This window comes from Apis cerana, linkage group LG1, assembly GCF_029169275.1.
Source record: "Apis cerana isolate GH-2021 linkage group LG1, AcerK_1.0, whole genome shotgun sequence".
NCBI lineage: Eukaryota > Metazoa > Arthropoda > Insecta > Hymenoptera > Apidae > Apis > Apis cerana.
In genome coordinates this window covers 2,742,557-2,763,197 of record NC_083852.1, presented here as the reverse complement: position 1 = coordinate 2,763,197, position 20,641 = coordinate 2,742,557, and the positions used below count along the sequence as shown (strand labels likewise).

The 20,641-nt window shown below is 42.0% G+C and overlaps 1 protein-coding gene and 1 long non-coding RNA gene across 34 annotated transcripts in view; both read right to left on the bottom strand.

Moving 5' to 3' along the window:
* LOC107992839 (protein muscleblind) overlaps positions 1 to 20,641 on the bottom strand; it is a 455,871-nt gene that overhangs the window by 144,003 nt on the left and 291,227 nt on the right. For 2 of the 33 annotated variants that reach the window (XM_062085136.1, XM_062085162.1), the window contains one exon: positions 16,949 to 16,996. The exons of the other annotated variants lie outside the window; for them this stretch is intronic. In XM_062085136.1, coding sequence (XP_061941120.1) covers positions 16,961 to 16,996 — 36 coding nt within the window. In that variant the 3' untranslated portion in view covers positions 16,949 to 16,960. The remainder of the gene's footprint in view (positions 1 to 16,948; positions 16,997 to 20,641) is intronic. 33 annotated transcript variants of the gene reach the window in all.
* On the bottom strand, positions 1,356 to 16,942 carry LOC133667336 (uncharacterized). Its single transcript, XR_009832734.1, has 2 exons — positions 11,945 to 16,942; positions 1,356 to 11,891 (listed from the first exon to the last, which is right to left on the bottom strand). It is a non-coding gene; the product is annotated as an uncharacterized LOC133667336 (long non-coding RNA).

Sequence of the window (20,641 nt, the reverse complement as noted above, 5' to 3'; positions counted from 1 at the left end):
TCTTTCTCTCTTTTCTTCTTTCCTTCCTTTATTTTCACTCGACTTTTCTTACAACTCGCCTCTCCCCTCGTTTTTTATCCGTCTCTCTCTTGGTTTCTTCGACAACTATCCGGGTCTTGCGCTTTCTTTTATCTTCTTTCTCTTTTTCTCGCTTGATTTATGGCGGCTTGCTTCCCGATTTTCCAGAAATTCCTCTTCTTCCTCTTCTTTTTTTGGAAATTGGAAGTCACCTCGTCGCTTCGTATTTTCGGATTTTTGTTTCTTTCCTTTTTGGAAAATGGGCTTTCTTTGAATTTCCCCAGACGAATGTATTCGTCACAGCGAAATTAGAATTAAATCGATCTTCAACGATAATTAAAAATTCCCTTAAAAGAATGATTTATTCGTCCCTATAAATAATATTTTAAATCGAATAATAATTCCACAAGCTCGATATGAACTACTAAATAAAGTTTAAAAAAAAAAGAGGGAGCAATAAAACAACACGGGGCAAAGTATCCCCCGACACCTGTAAAATTTCAATCACCCGAAACTCGACGGAGAGAAGCGAGCCAGGCCGTAAATATTCGTCCACCATAAAAGCGTATGTAGAGAAAGAGAGAGCACAAAGACAATTATTTGGCCGGGTATCGGGGATACGGTTTAATGGCGGCTTTCCCGAGGCGGTTTCCATTGAATTTTTCATCGTATCGCGTGCAACCGGTCGCACGTTCGGTCGCCTCGATCGACCCCCTCCTCTCTCTCCCTCTCGAATAAGGAAAAACCTTGGCCTCAGGGATATTCCTCGCGTAACCACGGCCTCCCTCAAGAGTTGTCCTAAAAGTCCGCGGCGATAAAAGAGCGAAACTCTATAAAATATCGCAGCAGCCGTTCCCCCTGCCTTATCAGTTATATCCGTCGTCTCGCGGATAAGGAACAGCCGTATAAAGCTAGCTACTCCGCTGGATTGAAAACGCAAACGTTATTCGTCTTTTACGCGCGTCCATGTTTGCGGCCCTTGCACGACTTTAACTTCGACCGTGACCCTTTTTCACGTTCCCCTTTCACGAGTTATTAAAAAATACGCCTCGTAACACGGTCGATGGGATAAAGTTCGAACAGGGGCTCGTGTTTGGAATATTTGGGAAAGCGAAGCCTCTCGAGTCGAGTGATTATCCTTTTATTTTTCCTTTTATAATCGACGAATCGGCGGGGGGATGAAGTTGGACGAACGTGAGCGTTTTTGAATAATGTTATTCGGATGCAGGAGGATGGAAGAAGTAGGTAGATCCTGTAAGGGTTGAATATTCATAGGGAAAGGAAGAGGAGAGAAATTCGAATTTTTCTTATTTCTAATGAATTTTGATTTAATCACGTTTTTCAGAATTATTGGATTAGCAGTGTATCCGAGTTATTTGTAGAGAGGGATGTTGGAAAGAAACTTATTCGAAACGTGTTTTGGTCAATCGATGCTTCTAATTGTTTCTAACTTCGATTCGTTCGCTTTTACTTGGCGCAAGTTACTAATGAAAAGTTGGACGGTGTACGTTATTCATAGGGTGAAATGTTAGAAAGTGTCTTTCCAACGGATTTATTATAGCGTACATTATTCATAAACCGATGTTAGAAAGAAACGAGAGAAATTTTTTCCTCCCTCACCTCGTAAGAGAAGTCTTTCGATCAATTGTAAGTTGACGCTTCTAAAATCTTTCTAATGGATTTCGATTTATTCGGTTTTATACAGTTTGAAGTTATTAGCACGTAGGATGGTTGGATACGCGGAGTGTACATTACGGAGAGTGCTCGGTCGAAGCGGAACTAATCCGTAACAAGACATATCCATTTCGGAGTCATCCATTAGTTATCGACGTGTTGGAATTTCGAAATGTCAATCATTCAACCGTGTACACCGGAGTTTATAACGAGATCTGCCAACAATTGAAGGATAAAGGGGGAACGTAAAAATAACTCTGGTCGCGTTTCATTTGTACGCTCGTTGTTTACAAAGCGATATCTCGCGATATACCTTGTATTTTTCTATCCTCCAGCCACAACGGAAACATCAAAATTTCCGCGAGAATTCCACCGCCGCCTCTTGAACCGAACTTTTAAAATTCGCCTCAAAATCGTTTCCCTTTCGTGGACAATTAAATCGTGGTTGAAATTAACCTACGTCCCAATTTTCCCTCCCCACCTTTGTCCCCATTCGCGTAACATCCTATTTATTAACGGAACAGAGCTCCTCCATAAATTCGACAATTCCTGGATCACGATTCTCGTCGCGACAAAAGGCAATTTTCCCGCGGCAAACAAGAGACACAAAGAACCGACCGCGGCTTTTCTCCACCAACGAATTTCCCGATCTTTGATAAACCAACCCGCTCCTTAAACAGCCTTTCAATTTACAATTTTCGTACACAGTATTTTCAACCGCGACGACAATTCGCGCACAACAACTTCCCAAACGATATTAAAATAAAATGGAAATTTAATCCAAATTAATATCGTTATTTTCGTTTCTTTCATATCGAAAAATTGTTCAAAGGGATCATCGGAACGTTCAATTTGGAGAAATGAAATAAGATGTTTGGAATGAAGCGGACTTGGTTAAATTCGGCGAGGTAACGGCGTAAGCAACGTGTCCCAAATTTGTCAAAGCGAGGATGTTCTTCCCGTTTCTTTGATTATTCGTCGTCCATTTGTCACGTAGCGCCTATTTGCGGCGGTAAGGCTAGCCGGATGTAACAATTTGCGGCCCGACTTTGATCTTCCCGCGTCATTTTCCCGCGGATCCAACAAATTCTCGGCTAACAAAGCGCGTCCATATCCCATCCCCGGAAGGGCCATCAGGTGACCAGGGCTTTGTCACACGATTATTGCCCTAATACTCGCCCGGACTTGCCCCCTTGGCAATCCTGCCGGTATCCGACCACGGCGTGTTCCCCTTCCAACCCCTCTTGTAAACCTCTTCCGGTGAGATGTTGCTTCCCTCCCCCTCGCCCATTCCTCGAGATCGAAACGAAATTAAATCCAGATGGCTTTTGAAATTTCTTCCTTCTTTTTAATCGAGCCACCAACTTGGAATTTTTTCTCGACCGAATTTTTCGCGCATTAAAATAAACATTAACGGAGAAGGTGGCTGACGAAATTATTATTTTCGAATTAAAATTCTATTATTCCGTGATTACTTTAAATTATGAGAGAGAACATTAATTTTCTTTCAATCCTCGCGCAATAACTCATCCACTGTATCATTTTCCAACGAAAAGTTAACATCCTATCCTAAAAATAATCAAACATTCCTTCCTTCGAAACCTATTTGAATCTTGATCCTGAAACCTTGCCATCCGATAAGTGGCGCGCGCCATCTGGGGGCAGAAAATTGCCCGCAGAAAATACCGATAAATACGAACCCGATTTATTATTGATACAGGATATTATTAAATCCGTTTCACCTCGTTCTTCGAGCCAACTTTAAATCTCTTCTCCTGCCTGGTTGATAAAAGAAAGAGAGGGAGGGGAAGGCGAGGAGGAGGAGGAGGAGTGAAAAAAAAGAGAGAAGCGAGAGAAGACGGCGCGCTGTCCACGAAGGTGGAAAAGAGACAGGCGAAGGGGGAACGGCGCGAGAGAGTGGAGCAAGCCGACGAATTTATTAACTTTAAAAGCTGGCTGCAATGCCGCCTATGTTCGAGGCGCTTTCATGGCTTTACGACCCCCCCTCCTTCCCCAGCGACCCGGCAACCCCGACTAACGCCCCCCATTCACCCTCCCCTCTCCACTCCACCCGCCCCACGGATCCATGATGCTCAACTTATAATTTTCTTTGAAGCTTCGTGGCTTATCGATTGGCCTTTATGATTGGAATTTGTAATAACTTTCGATCCGGCCACCGTTTCCCGCGCGCGTGCCTCCGCAACCCCTCCTCCAACCAGGCAGGGATTTCATATCGCGCTAGCCACCGCCGTCGTGGGAGAGGAAGAGAGACAGGTATGAGGTATCCAATAATGGAGTCACAAAGATTTAGTCCCTACTTGGACGGTCTTTGTGCGTTTCGCTCGATACCGAATGCCGTTGGCCGCCACCACGAAGGAAGGGGCGGGGATGGGAAAGAGTGGCCAATTACCGGCGGTGTCTCTTCCTTCCTTCCTTCCTTCCTTCCTTCCTTCGAATCCACGCTCTTCACGCGTGACACCGTTGATAAATGACGTTGGACACCATCGAGAGTGTCCTTTGTAACCGAGGAGAGGAGGAGGAGGAGGAGGATTGAAATTATTTCCGCGAAAGATCGAAACCTTTGGATTCGAAGGCTTCTTCCGCCTCGTTTCCGATGCGGGGTTAATGGGCTCGAATTTTGGGGAGTTGGGGATTATTGGAGGAGGATCTCGTTTCGAGGCAATGGTCTTGGGCCGTTTCAGGCTAGTTCAAGTCGAGGTATATGGAAATTTTGTATAACATCGAATCTTTGGAATAATGAAAACTTGATGAACCGCGTTGATAATCGTTAAAATCACTAAATCTATAAATTTGACAAAGAGGATATTGTATATGGAAATATCGATAAACAGCAGCATCCAATCCAATCGTAGCCACCCGAGCATGAAGTAAGTAACCACCTCGAGGTAAACGCTTCGAGGGCAGAATTAATTCCTTCCTATCGTTTCAGCTGCTGCGTTCAAACTTGCTGAACACGCGAGAACACGCAATGCCGGGTCGAACAATTTTTGAACAATTATTGAATATCTTTCGAATATTTTCGAACTTTTCACGATCCAGGGAGGAGGGAAATTAGAGCGGTTAATTGACCGTTGGAGAATTAGAATGTTGGGTGGCCAATTATCGGACTCATTAAGCTGGCTAGACAAATTTGTTCTTCCGAGCCGGATATCCAGGAGGGGGAGGAGAGATATATAGATCGCTTGGATAAAACTGTAATGCTGCTGCTGAAAGTCGGTCGATCGAATTGCTGAACTTGGATCTTGCCAATTACCTTGGCAATTGAGCGACTTGAGCCAGCGGATCGATCTTTCCCTTATTGCAGTTTTTAATGTCGAAATTTATTATTGAATCGCCCCGTGCAGAAAGAAAAGAAGCTCGATCAAAATTCGAAACGTTCATTCGTTTTCCACGATATTTTCGCCCTATTTAACTATTGCGACAGTATAAATTCACCGAGACTCGTATTCAAACGAGATTCAATTACAATTTGGGGAAAATTTAATTGACCTCTCTACATTATAATCGAATCCTTGAATCGCCTCGCTGGTTTTATTATGTCAATTTCGTATTATCGTCGATAAAATTTTATCAATAAGTACAATTTATTTCTATTATTTATATCCTCGATGTTAATTGCGGGAAATAATTTCTGCGACTTGACGATATATTTTTTATATTTGCGCGGTTCGCTTATCACTTCTTACAAGAGGAGCAACTTATAACAATTGCGTGGAATAACTTTGAATTTTCATCCATAATGATAATAAAATGTAAAGAAGAACATAAACTGATCGATTTTAAATTTTCAAAATGTAGTAACATTTAAAGTAGGTACGATTTCTTATTCGAGCTCCGTTCAATCCGTTCAATCTGGACTCTCTCATCATAAATTTATTGACCTGTAAAGCAATCAAGAGAAGAAGACAGAGAGAGATAAACTTCTCGAAGATTGAACATCAATTTCCTTTCTTTTTCCGGCAAACAAAGTGGCAGAAAGTAGCCAAGCGAAGCGCGAGAGAGATTCGAGAAATGTCTTGATCGCGTCATCGCGCAGCCAAGTTGAAAGTTGCTGCCAAGAACAGCCTCCTACGAACGATTCAGCCACGCTAATTTAATCTTTCTTCCAAACTTTCAAACTCGTTGCGATTCTTTCCTACAACCCATTCACCTCGAACAATCTAACGAGACAACCTGAACAAGATGCAACACATGAAAATATTTGAAAACTGTCAAAAGAAGATTATTATTATAAATATATACATTTCACAAGACTTTTGACAAGATTTTGACAATACAAGAAACGCAAAGAAAATATATTTGAAATATATTTGTCGAATTGCGAGCCAATTTTTACCAAAGCACCTATATATCAATTAATATTCAATTGAAAAATTTATACTTTTATCGTATCCACAATTTTGTCCGAAGATCTATGCATTCAAAGATTTATAAAAATAAGATATAATACAATCAAACTATTCACGCAAACTTTTCTCCTATTTTTAAATTATCGCAAAAAGAAAGTCTCTTTTTCAAAATCAGGAACAACCTTACAAAGATATTACAAAATCGCTTGCATTATTTACTTCGCCCTTTCTCCATCGCAAGATCAAACAAACGTTTCCAAAAACATTCGATTCAAAACCAGGATCGCCAACCTACAAAATCTTTCGACGCATTACGTACTCACTGCGGAAGACAAAAACTACACCTTCTCTCTATTGGATGTCACAAAAGAATACATCAACTCGATACAAAGGCAATCCTGGTCACATTACCATCGATAGAAACTTTTCCCTATTTCGACAAAATCGTTTACATTATTTGCCCTTTCTCCATCACAAGATCAAACAAACGTTTCCAAAAACATTCGATTCAAAAGGTATTTCCCAAATCGCCAATCTACAAAATCTTTCGACGCACTACATACGGAAGACAAAAACTACACCTTCTCTCTATTCGATGTCACAAAAGAATACATCAACTCGGTACAAAGGCAACCCTGGTCGCATTACGTCACATTACCATCGCTAGAAACTTTTCGACGTCGTCACAAAATCGCTTGCATTATTCGCCCTTTCTCCATCGCAAGATTAAACAAACGTTTCCAAAAACATTCGATTCAAAAGGTATTTCCCAAATCGCCAATCTACAAAATCTTTCGACGCATTACATACTACTGAAGACAAAAACTACACCTTCTCTCTATTCGATGTCACAAAAGAATACACCAACTCGGTACAAAGGCAACCCTGGTCGCATTACGTCACATTCGATCAAGCAATAACATTTCCAAAAAACATTCGACTCGAAAGCTATTATTAGGATCGGCGTTGCACGCGAGCCAAACGCGGTCGCGGCGATAATAAATACAGACGACGAAGCAATTACGAGGTCGGCACAGGCGGAACGAATACAGTGCTGGTACAGGCCAGTCGTCCACCGGGCAATGTTTCACCAGCCAAGGCAAGACGTATTGCGACTCGAAAATGCCGAGGACTCGAGTAGCCGCCGCGGCTCGAAAATGAATCCTTCACTAAGATATTACGTATATATATATATATATCCGCCTCTGATCCCGATCCATTCCAACGAGGACAAGAGAATGATGTAAGGGGGCGGCCAAAAGGGGTCTCGGCCCGGAGGAGGAAGCCGAGTCGGGGTTGGCTTTACGGGGGATACCCCGGGTAAATGCCCCATGAATGAACGATGAGCCTTGGGGACGAGGAGGCTCTCCTCTCCGCCCTCCCCTCCGACCAACCGAATTCGAATCGGATTCCGGAGTCGACCCAAATCACGATTAGACTCCCATGTTGTTGTCGATCAGGATACGGATCCTTATTATACCTTCTCTCCTTCTTCTGGTGTCGCTCAAGGAGCAGGGGGATTTAGATCGTGTTTCACGCCAAGTTTTTTGGAAATTTTCGAAAGTGGATATCAGAATTGGTAGATATTTTTTGATCTTTCCAAGGAAAGTCGAAAAATGTTTCGATTCCTTTTGTAAAGAATTCAGAAAAATAGAGAAACAATTTGTAAAAGAAGAAAATTTCAATGGGAGATATGTTTGCGAATACGAAATTCTTTTGGAAAGAAGTGAATAATCGGAATCTAAACCGATGCCCCCGCCAACGATTCGTGGCGTTACACGCGCAACTGCATTAAACCGTATTAACTTTCGGAACGAAGGACGAACAGAATTCGGTTAGCGTAATCGTGTTCATTATCCCCGGCATTCACAGGATACTTGTCGCGATCTGGGTCGGGTAGTTACAAACAGTGAGCCGGCGATTGCGCAGGAATTTAATATATACACGTATACATATAAAACGTCCCATTAGATTCGCGTCGTTTACGAAGATACGAGAGACAAAATGTGGATAAATCGTTTTAATCCGCGCGTACGAAATATTTTTTCCTTACCAACGTTTCATGGATCGCTTTGAAATCCGTTTGAACGGGATTTCGTTTCCTCTTACTTTCTATTTAGACGTTAGAAGGGAGATTTATCGAGTTTTCTCCTCGACAGTGGTTTTCGTTTATTACATAAATTTGTAGTGACTATTAAGCGTCGTATTTTACGTTATAAAAGTAGGAATAAAGAGAGATTAATCGAAATAAAATTGTTGAGAAAGGAATACGAAGTTACGTATATAAAGTTATTTTGACGAGGACTAAATTAATATCTGAATTTATTTATTCTTCAAAACGCGACAATTGTCAAACCATAGCTACGAATAACTTTGTTGGAAAATTTTTGACAACGGATCAACTTCTGGCTTGGAATCGTTTCGAAATATTTTTCGCGATGTATAAATAATTCGAGTAAAGGATCGTTTTTGAATATATTATATCGGCAGCAGACAATTGATGAAAATCTGGTAAATGGATATAAAAAGAAAGAGAGAGAGAGAGAGAGAGAATTCATAGGAAGGAATAATTAAATCGAAGCTTTGAAAGTTTAAAGAGGTTCGTCCAATCGGGAAAACATGAAACGTCGACAATAGATCATTCAGGTATTTGTTTTTCTCGCTCGATAAAAGAGAATGAAAATTGACTTAAAAACCTGGATAAAAAGGATAAAAAGAAAAGTTGGAAGTGGATTCGAAAAGTTGTCAAAGTTGTCACTGATCGAAGAAGTGAAATCTTTTTAATCGCACCACTCCTTTTAATTGCACCGACTATTTTATATATATATATTTGTATGTATGTATGTGTGTGAAGTACGTCAAGTTTTCGAGAGGTGGTATCGAAAAATCGATAAAATCTTGCGATGAAAAAATGATGGTGCCCAGTGAAGTCAAAAAAAGCCGAAAATCAATGCGATTCTATGTGCGAAACGAATTCACGATCGCTTTCAATTTACCGATCCTTTTCGAAAAAAGCGTTCAGCTTTTTCAATCTACGATAATTTTATTTCCTGTGTTATATATTTATCCTTTCTAATCATTTCGAAAATACTTCACTGCAATTCTGTACATCACTCTACATTACCCTGTCAAAAACTATTCACCAAGAACTGTCGTATATATATATATATATATGATATATACTCTCCTCGTCTCGATCCCTCAATCGACAACCGTGAAACTTCAGCGCGCGGTGAAAAAGTCTCTCTCAAACTCTCGACCCGTCCAATAATATAACCACCCAAGTATCCCAAGTTCACGAGAATACGTGAATCGCGAGAATAAGCGACGAAAGAGAATAAGAGGAAGGATCAAAAGGATCGAAAGGAGAGAAAGCTGCGATACCCCGGGAATACGGTTCGGATTGACAGATTCTGCTGACTGATAACTCTCCAAGTAGCATTGGCGGGATTTGATGGAGGAGGAGGGACGAAAGGATCCTGGAAAGGTGATCCTGCAGTACCAACGAGACATCTACGGAGGAGGAGGAGGGGGAGAAGAAGAAGAAGAAGGGTGGAAAGCGATTGACGCATGAAAGATTCATGGGGACGCGCCGATGGCCACATCAAAAATGCCGTGGGGCTCGCCTCGATTTCTCTCCTTTTCTTTCGTGTCTCGAGCAAGCTGGCTCGAATTACCAACGACTTGCTGATGCTGTTGCTGCCTCGATCCTTTTCCAGGCCCGTTAAGTCCGCTTCGGTAATCGGGCCGCGTTCCTCTCCTCGTTGATTAGCCGGCCGGAAACGAAAATCGGGAGGGGAGAGCCGATTCGATCGATCGTAATCGCTTCCCGTGGAACGAGCTGGTATTCGCAGTGCGGAGATAATTTTCCAAAGCTTATTTCTAATACATCATTAGTCGTCCCGAGGAGGGTTGCAAAGATAGTTTCTCGATTTTTCGGGAGATATTTGTTTCTGTATCGTAGTGGCAGGAAATTTTACAAGGTCTCTTCGAATTTATCGCCGAAATTTCCATCCAACGTTACGGGCTCTCGCTTGTGGAAATAAATTTAAAAAGAATCGATCCCTGGCTTAAATTGATCTTTAAGCCAATACGACGGAATTACGACTCTAGCCGGGCGTTATTGCCCTCCTCCTTGCCCTTACCTTAGGTTTCGCGTTACGACGTTAATATATCGTCGCCTCGGGATCACCGTCGTAATTATCCTCTAATACCAATTCATAAGAGCGTCGGCCATTTTCAAACCCCCTCTAACACGTAACTCTAGGAGAATGTAACGTTCTAACGCCTGTACATATGTATATATATATATATATATATATACACGTGAGCCCAACCAACACACGCGCGCGATTCATTCTCCTCTCAAGAGACCGATACACGTGTATCGTTTTCCATGATAAGAGGCCCGCACCACGACGAAAGGACGCGTCCTCGTCCTCGCCTCGTTTCTCGCCCAGTTTCCCTTACCTCCTTATTACCCTTAATCTTTATCTCTCTACCCTTAATTCTTTTATTTCGTCGTTGATTTTCCTCTCCGCTGTTTCTCGCCTCTCTTTCTTAACCTCTCCTGAGCGAGAATTTACATTTTTCTTAATCCGGAGAGAAGTGTCCAATCTCCCCATTGCTCTCGTTCGATTCTCGATGATTCAACTCGAAATTCGATTTCACAAATATATATAACATGGAATATTTATATTTTGATATTCTAGAGAGAAATATTACATTCTTTGTTTCAATATTTTATAATGTGAGATGCAGCCTCGATTCGCAATATCAAATATCTTTCTCATTTCGTTGAGAGTAAACGTTTCTTTAAAAGTGGAAGTAATTTCGAAAAATCAATCGATCATTACTATATCATCACAAAAAACTTTGAAAATAAATTATTGCCATTGTCAAACTAGGGCTAATGTCGAAGACATGATCCAATACGAGATACGAAAATCTATTTGGAATTATATTAACCTTCATAAGATTCTAAAATTCAAAGCTTCGGTTTGATCGATAAGAAAAGGGAGAAAAAAATCCTTGCAATGGAAATTTCCTTTCGAAGGAGGGCTCGAAGATGACCGAAATGACGCGCGTCGCCTAGTTTCGCAAACCCCCTCTCCCCAAGAGAAGAATTTGCCGCTGAAACGAAGCCTCCCCTCTCTCTTCCCCGCCAAAGGATCGAAGAGAGGCGGGAAGAGCAAGGGAGAGGGCGGGGGAGGAAAGAGAGAGCGCTATAATGGCTCGACGGTGATTTGTGGAGGGCGCAAAGTTGATTCAGGGGGTGAGAACGGCACAGCTTTTCGGCCGGCGAAAATGAGCTCTAAATCAGGGATGGCTGGGGGAACGGGTGTAGCAAAAAGAGGTAGGTTGCCATATAGATAGGGGGTGGAAGAGGAGTCGGAAGAAGCGGGCGGGCGGAAGGATAAGGGAAGAAGGATAAGAGATGAGAATGGAAAGCGAGAAGAGAATGGAGACGAACGATGGTTGACTCGCGGAGCTGAGGGGAGAAGCGTTGCTCCTTATCCTCGAAGAAAGGAAGAAAGGAAAAGGGGGTGCGTGATAAGGGAAAAAATAGGACAACAAGAAAGAAAACAGCGACACGATTCCGAATCTAAGCGACGAATAAAAATCTAATTTGAAATTTTCGTCGTTGGGGGTGAAAGAAGAAATAAACGAGTTGAAAAGAGACTCGAACGAGCTCTTCTTTTTGAATTATACGAGTAATAATATAACGGAAAGTAACGATTCGAGGAGGATGCCGTTTCGATGTCGAAAAAAAAATCTAATTTGAAATTTTCGTCGTTGGGGATGAAAGAAATAAACGATTCGAAGAAGCTCTTTTTTTTGAATTGTACAAGCAATAATATAATAGAAACGATTCGAAGAACGCCATTTCGATGGAAGAATAAAAAGAAAGAGAAAAAGAAAGGGAGGAAAAGTGGTGACGGTTCGAAAACTCGAGAGTGAAAAAGAGAAATATCCGACTTATCCCTCGCCAAAAATCAAGATCCTAGGGACGAGTGGAAAGAAAAAGGAGGTACGACGATTCGAAGAATCGAGGGAGGCGCGACGACGACCACGAAGAAGAAGAAGAAGAAGAAGGAGAAAGGGTAATCCGCATCGAAGCGAAAAATACGGTTTTTATCTCGAAAACGTAAGGTGGGAGGGTGGTCTGGATAATTGCGTAATTAATTACAGCTTTTATCCAGCGGGCCCGTGTCGGTTCGGGGAAGGCCAGCCAGCCCTTACCCACTTTGCCGACCGAGCACCTGGGCGATCGTGATTTACGCCCGCCACGGTAATTAACATAGATAGAAACCGGCCCCCACGAAACTCTCCGTTCTCTCCTCCCCCTCCCTTTTCCTCTTCTTATCGCGAGCCGTGACATTCAAACCAGCGGAGGAACCGGCGTTGGTACCTGGGCCAACGAGTGATTCTGGGAACTATCTGCCCTTCTTCCTCGCCGATCTATAAATGTTCGGCGAACAGACGTAAAAATGTAAAAATATCGTCTCCAAAAAGGGAGAAATATATATATATATGTGTGAAAGAAAATAAGAAGAGAAGAAGTGAAAGAAACGATTCTTTGGGGAAGTTGGAAAGGGGGAAAGGAAACGTTGTTCTTTCCTCGCCCCCTCGATCTTCGCCTTTGTCTCTTTGCGAGGATTCCTCGGGAAAGTAGGAAGATTGCGTTGGGTGATAAGAGAACTGGTGGGTTTTCTTGGGACGGTTAGATAGGTAGCGAATGGGGTTTCGCCACCTATTGTTCCACTCGGATTTTCACGACGGAACGTTTTGCGCGACGCTCCGATCGATCATTCGGATCGAATTTCGAACATCTCGCGAATTTTAAAAATTCGAAACGACTCTGAACATATTTCGCTTTCGGTTCACAGATGTAGCGCGAGTGTTTCGAGTTGGAAAAAAAATCATCGACCTCGAAATTAACGCCTCCTTCGAATACAAAAGGAAAAAAGAGGTAATATTCCAGTTGTAACTTGAGTTTTTCAATTTAAATATTGTCACGGAAATTTCTTCAAAACTTTTTCATACACTTTGCGAAACTGACCGTTTCCGAAAGCAAATCGTAAATTTCATTGCACGATCACGCGTGGATCAAGTTGCGATAAGTTACGCTCTTACTTTCCTTTTCTCCTCTCCCCCATCTCCTTTCGAGAAGGTAAATTCATCCCCCCCTATCCCGTGCACGCGCCGAAATGAAAAATAAACGGTAATAAAAGCAATTTATGCCTCGCGTATTACGCGTTGTAATAGAATTACCGAGTTATACGCGGGAATATTCGAGCGAGAGTAAAGTTACACGGCGTAATAATGGCGTATTACGGGTGGCTGGCAATAAAACAAGATCCACTTAAGAATCACCGTAACACCTGCTTGTCTTCGTTCTTTCGAGTCGGTTATCTTCCAATCACGTGGATCGTTTAACGCTCGATCGCGATCAATCTGTTGAAACGATGATTTTTATAAAAACACGTTTACAAATCGAACAGTGTGCTTGTTAAAGTAATCGTGATTTAATATCGTTACGAGGAAAATTTAAAATCGCGAACGTACCGAATAATAATTCAAAGTTATTTTCTCGAGAAAAGAAAAGGGAAAATTTCGTAAATATTGCGCGCTTCTCTCCATAAATTCCAAGGAAGAATCGACATATTAATAAAGAAACAGGATTTCATTAATATTCATTGCAAATTAATATTCGTTGGAAAAATCGTTAATTAGAATTGGCGGCAGACGACAAAAAGGCGCGATCGAAGGAAAATCGCCGCCCCATTTTCCCTCCCCTCCTTCGACCCAATTTCACCGCCGCGAACAACAAACTCCGATTCAATGCTCGCAGATATTTATCGCGTTGTTTACCAAAACCCCTTTCAATTTTTCGCCGAAAACGACTTCCTCTCCCCCGCCGAGCGTTTCAACCCGAAATGAACAAGACAGATGTCCCTCCCTCTCCCTCCCTCTCGAGAAAGAAATATTTTTCCAAAATTCCTCCATATATATTTCGTCCCCTCGCGCGTCACGAAAGAACCCTTTTTCACGCCCTTTTGGAAAAAATTCCTCCATCTTTCCCGAACATTTCGACCAAACTTCGAGCGTTCGTGCCTGGGATAGATGTAAACGTCGTCCCACGTCTCTGGAACTGTTCGTTCTTTCGAACCATTTCCACAAAGAAAAAAAAAAGATCGTGAAGAATAGAAAAAGCTCGATTCCTCTTTTCATCGACGAACGGATATCGCGCGTTCGTTTGCCCCCAATCCAATGCGAAACCCCCTTCGAATCAAAGGGCGTGGACTTTTCCCTTTTCTCATATAATAACAATAATCGCTTAGAAAAATTGCAAGAAAGAAGGGGTAACGAAAGCACGGAAGGCTCGAAAAACGATTGAACGGTTAGTTCAATATGGGGACAATTATCGGATAACGCTTACGTACCCATGAAGCAAACTCTCGAGTTCGGTTCCTATTCCCAGGCAGGAAGAAGGCAAGGTTTGGAAAACTTCTCTGGGATAGGGAGGGGAGGTCTTGTATGCTACGTGAGGAGAACAATCCTTGACGAGGAGGGAAGTTGGATTCTTAATGCCTGGGCTACTTCATCCATCCTTCCATTCGGTCGAGAAAAGTCGGCGATAAGAGAGGAGAGAAGTCCTCGGCCTTCGTGCAGGAACAAAAGCGAGAGGATGAGGGATAAAGCGTATGCAAATCGGTGGACGAGCGAGGTGCGAGGAGGGAGGGAGGATATCGACGGTATCAATTCTATTCCGCGCCAGAGATCGATGAGATTGGACGAGCCGAATGGAAAATATTCCGGGATTAGAGCGATAAAGGGCGAGTCGGGTGATGCTAGTCCACGTTTTTCTCACTGGCCGGTTATGAAAAGTAACGTTTCTTATGTTTTCGTGAGGAGGGGGCCTTCTTTTGGCTTTCTTTCTTTTTCTCGAAGGACAAGATTCCGCTTCTTGGGTAGCGGCTATCACGCGAAAATGTATTTATACGTATTTCAAAGTGGATATTATTTTGGATATCGAAGTTTACTTGCGAGATGAACGGAATTTCATTTTAAACGAAGCCATTAGTCTCGATTGATCATCGTGCAACCCCGTCGAATAATTACTCATCGTGGAGCAACCGATGAATTTAATATCGTAACGGGACAATTATCGTCCCACGTGTTTATCGTGATTCAACCGGATAATTTAACAAGCCCGCGTCAAATCGAAACGTGGAAAATCACGATATTTTGTAGCTGCGAGAGTAGAAAATAATTATTTTCCCTTCTCATCGATGAACAATTTATACATCGATCGAGTCAAAGTCAATTCGTTTATGCGACACAATTTCAAACGAAAATTTCACTTCGATATCATCGAAGAAAACGATCCTTTCGTTTCACCTTCCAAACGACGTCGCAACCTTTTCTAAATAGCGGTAAAAAAAGAGGGGAAAAACATAGAAATTCAAGGAACGAAAGCTCGTTCCCGACGAAAGGGGGGCCAACTATCGAGAAGGGAAGTGGAAGGGTCAAGCGGCGACGAAAAGTCGAAAAGAAAGAAAGAAATCACAGCGTGGCACACGAGAAGAAGGACGACGAGAGCCGGGTTCTTCCAATTGGATTTGCAACCGAGAGGTCCGATGCGACCCCAGAGAGAAGTTGAAAGAAACTCGGCAAGAGATCTGGAATAGCGGGGTGGTGGGGGAGATTTTGCGTTAAAAAACGCAGACGAGGCAGAGGTTAAGAAGAGGCAGCACGCGTCCGAAATCTTAAGCAGCCACTTTCTCGTCCTCCCTTTCCATCCCCCTTCACCTCCTCCCTTCTCCCCCTTTTCCCTCCCCTGCTCTCCGATTCCTTAAACTCGTTCGATTCCTGGCCACTCCCATTGCCACGGTTCCACGTCGATCTTAAGCTCGTTCGTGTGGATCTCAACCAACCTGAGCCAGCTTCCCAAACTCGCGTTTTGTATTCTCAACAGTTGTTGTCCGATTGAACGTTGGCTTATAAACGACCGATTGGCCGGCCAGCGAATGGAATTTTTGCTGCTTGCTCCAACGTTGAGGTTGAGATTAATTCAAGATTCAATTTCGTAGTGTTCGAGAATATTTGGAATGGAAGAGTACGAATTGTCGTTCGAAAAAGTTGTTACAAAAGGAGGTGAAAACGGAATGGAATGGAACTTTAAACCTTAACAAGGTTTCACGTGCGATTAAATTCAATTCGAATTCAGTTCTTGAAAGTTGAATGGTTGGAAAGGAGAATATGGTTGATAATGGCCAAACGGTTAGCGCGAATCCACCGATGTACAAATGTGTACAGCTGCAGAGTCAGCAGAGGACGGAAACGCATCGTCGGATTAAAACGGTTTTGTTTATCGACGAACGAAGCCACGATAAACGGACGACACACAGTTTTATATTATGGACTCGCGGTTACAATTCACGGATTATCTAATCTTCGTGGTATCGGGCTATTGTCTGTATTGTCGATTAATTGGAGAACGATTGGAGAACGAGCTTTATCGCGATTCGAATAAGTCTAACGAACGAATATTTCACAGATAATGAAAACGGGATATTTCTGCTATTTCTGGTTGAAATAATCAGGTAAAATGGTATAAATTAAAATAACCGAGCGGAAATTTTAGAAATACGTGTTGGTATTAAAATAATACAAATTTATTATTATTATTATTATAAATTAAATTGAATTAAATTAAAACGAGTGAAATACGAAAAATATTATAATTTGAATAAAATTGTGAAACGATAGAAAAACTTCTCTTTCTTTCTTTTTTTCTTCGAAAAGAAAATGAAATTAAAATTTTTGTCTAACGATTTTAAAAAATAAAAATGAAATATGATTCAAACTTATTTATTTACCTGCGCGTGAAATTAGATTCCCAATTTCCATGTAGAAATATTGCTTACCTGCAACAAAGATAAAAAAAGATATGTAACCACGTGATCGATAATCGAATAATTAAACAATTATTAAATACAAAACAATTTTATCGATTACATCGATCCTTCCATTTCCTTCCTCTCGTTAACCTTCCGCCATTTTGATACGACCATCAACGATCCTTTCCGAAAGTTACATATACGAGCTTTTTCGAAATAATCTTACGTCGAGAAATTCAACAACAATTCGTCCATCCAACGCCAGCCAAGCGTCTCCAATTAACAACAACGCGCGTTCGAGCACCGCATTAACGAGGATCCCGGAAGTGGACGAAAATACGAGGGTGGGGGGGAGTTGGCGAGGGAGGGGGACGCAATAAAAAAGTTATCGAGACACCGGTCGGCCCCAGTCAGCATTATCGGCCGCCAAGAGATTCCCTTATCTCGGTCTGCGAACTTTAAATGTTATTAACATCGATTTGCCAACGGGTTTCGATTTTATTCAATCGACCGATGCCCCATTGAATTTAAGATAAGCACCGCGATCGATCAACCCCACCCTCGCCAGTTATATCCACTTCCCTGTACACGTGTATATATATATATATATATATGTGTGTATAGAGCAAGTAGGAGGAAAAATTTATCCAAGAATTCTGACTTTCCAACTCCAGTCTATCAAGATATTTGATCTTTAGAAATATTTATTATTCATTGTGCAAACGATAAAAGTGAAAAGTCTCGGTACCTTTAAAATTATACCGACTTGCTATATAGAATTTACTGAGAAACGAGTCAAGAGGATCGATCGAAAGAATTTGGACTTTTTTTAAACTTTCATTTCCTGGAGATAATTCTAAAAGTATTTATCATTGTGTGAATGATTTTTACAGATTCTATTCTCTCGATAGAATCGATCTTGAACCGATCCTCTTTTCTTTCTGATCTTTAAAAACTTTCGTCGAAAACAGAATTTTCTCGTCTCGATCCAATTTATCTCGCGACGAAATCGCGCGATCGAGGAACGAGTTAAGAAGGAGAATCCCGTGACGCGATCCGCGTCGAGGAAAAGTTATCGAGAATAATAAATTCGGGAGGACCCATCCGTCTCCCCGAAATTGCTCGTCGCGGAGTGAGACGAAGGAAGGGTGGAATTACGCTCGCGGAAGTTTGCGAAAGGGTGCGAGCGTCCAGTTTCGACGTTGGAGGAGAATCGAAAGAGGGGGAAGGCTCGATAGAGGGACGTTGGAAGATGGAGGCGGTGCACCATGGAGGTGCAGTCCGCTGTATATCTTGGACGAGACATGAAAAATGCATCCAAGCCCTCCAGCCACTTCCCCATTCAAGTCCACGGCTACACCTTCCCCCGCCTTTTCGGATCAAAAGTTACCTTGCGAGAGTAACTTCGACCCGAGAGAGAGAGAAGGGGAGAGTCTATCTGTCTTCCTCCTAGTTAACAAAGCGCCTGGATTTGTTGTTGCGGATACGAGGGTGGATGCGACTGTCGAAGATTGGTTTGGAAAGGGTGTGTTAAGAGCGAGTGTGTTTACAGACTTCCTGGGATCGAATTTAAAAAGAAAAGAAAAAATCCCATCGATTTTCCAATAATTCTATTCGAAAAGATTTTCTTCTGTGTAAAAAGAAAGAAGAAGAAGAGAGGAAAGGGGAGGCTGGTTAAAATTTCTCGAGCTAATTGCCACGCATCACGGACACATGCATCACGGGCCACGAAGTCGGTCGTTACATCATATACGGTCGACAATGGGATCGGGGCTAGTTATCACGGTTCTTTGTATTCAAATTAAAAGCAGAAACGCGGGCGGGCAGATTATACGGAATAAGCATTTATCGTGGGATTATGAAAGCCCGGTATTGTAACGACAATATGACCTTATTTGCCCGGCTATAATTACCTTTTTGTTGTGCGGCGTATTAATAGAAACTCAAAAATAACTCGAGACCGTATCGCTAGGAGATTCCCATTTCCAAGACGCCCCTTGCAAACCCTCTGCGATAAATATTCGTACAGAAAAAATTTTATTCCAAGTTCGATCGGGTATTTCACGAATTTGCGCACACGTCTCGAATACAATTGGGTCAATTTACGTGTTGGGTAAGCCCGAGCAGAAATTACGGAGCACGTTTCGGGGGAATGCGCGAGAACCCTTTTGCCGATCAATTTCCAACCATCCAAACTTTCCAACTTCCCATCTAGGAGCAGCCTATGGAAGTGCCCTCTCCTCTTAGAGAGGCCGCAACAGAGGACGGGGGTATGCATGCATAGTGGCGCGACCTAATAACTAAATCATGAGGATATATAATAAAGGGGACGCAGATCAGATACAACGCCGGATAATGGATGCTTCCATTAAACCGTATTCCTCTTACGTCTACGTTACACACGTTGCGTCATTCTTGTTTCGCAGCCAATTATCTTCATCTCTACGACAACGTTCTTTCGACCGTTTCAATTTTTATATACACGTGTAAAACGATTCGATTCCATACGAATTCCATCCCGAATAATTCGATAAAATTCTCTTTACCCCTTGGAAAACTTCCATCGAATCGAAATTCAATTGTGAATCGATGAAACGATTCGGAGAGATTCTCGTATAATTATGTTCACTCTCAAAATTCACCGATTCTTTAACTGCGGTTTACAAACCACGTACTAAAAATTATATTTATACCATTAAAATAAGAATAAAGTAAATACAATAAGAAAGATTTTTTAAAATAGAGTATTATTATATCACTCGTGAGATATAATTTAAAATTATATCTTCATTTTATTTTTCTTATCGTTGATTATAAAATGCATAGTTTCTCGGTCAGCAAACGAATAAGCCTTCCACTTCTTCTTAAGAAAATGTTGACGAATACAGCGATTAAATTTCAGTATAAATTTTCGGATTCTAGGTTTCTGCAATAACAACTTTATTATACTTTCTTACACTGTATACTTTTCGTCAAAGAGTTATAATATTAAATTCACCTCGACGAAATAGAAACAAAAATTCCTAAGAAAGCTCAATCTTCGATCATCACCCATCGTCGTCCAAATTCGATCCTCTCTACAACACGTCTAAAAAATAGACTCCCCCCAAAATAATTTTTCGAAACACGCGAGTGGAAGGGCGAAAAGCATGCGCCAATTGCCGGCTCCATCCGATTAGGCCAAGTTTGTTAATTGGCGAAATTGCAAGCGTGAGTCATACGCGTTCGGTGACTCACCTCGTGACGTTCCCTTTACGACGGCCTGCACGCGATTCCGGAGCACCGATTATTGTACGCGAGTGGTGTACATCCACAGCTCGCTGGTGCACCACTCGCATCCCCCGGCTGCAGTTCCACGGATGCGACAACTTTGCCTCGTGGACGCGAAATTAGCGGATGGACGTGTGTTTGCAACGTATTTTAAGCGTGTGTGGAGTGTCGACGTGCGGCGAGTAAAGTTGGAAATTCGTTTGATGGTACGCGTGGAACTATCCATCCCTCTTAACTGCTTGCAGGTTACGTGCATTTGAATTCAGAATTTTTTCTTCGACGGACTATCAGCACCTTTTTTCCAATCCTTTTGTATTACTATTCCCCCTGTCTTTAATAGCCGGTATTATCCAGGTTCGTTCCGCATTAGGTAGAAAATCAAAATAAAATCTGCATCATGCG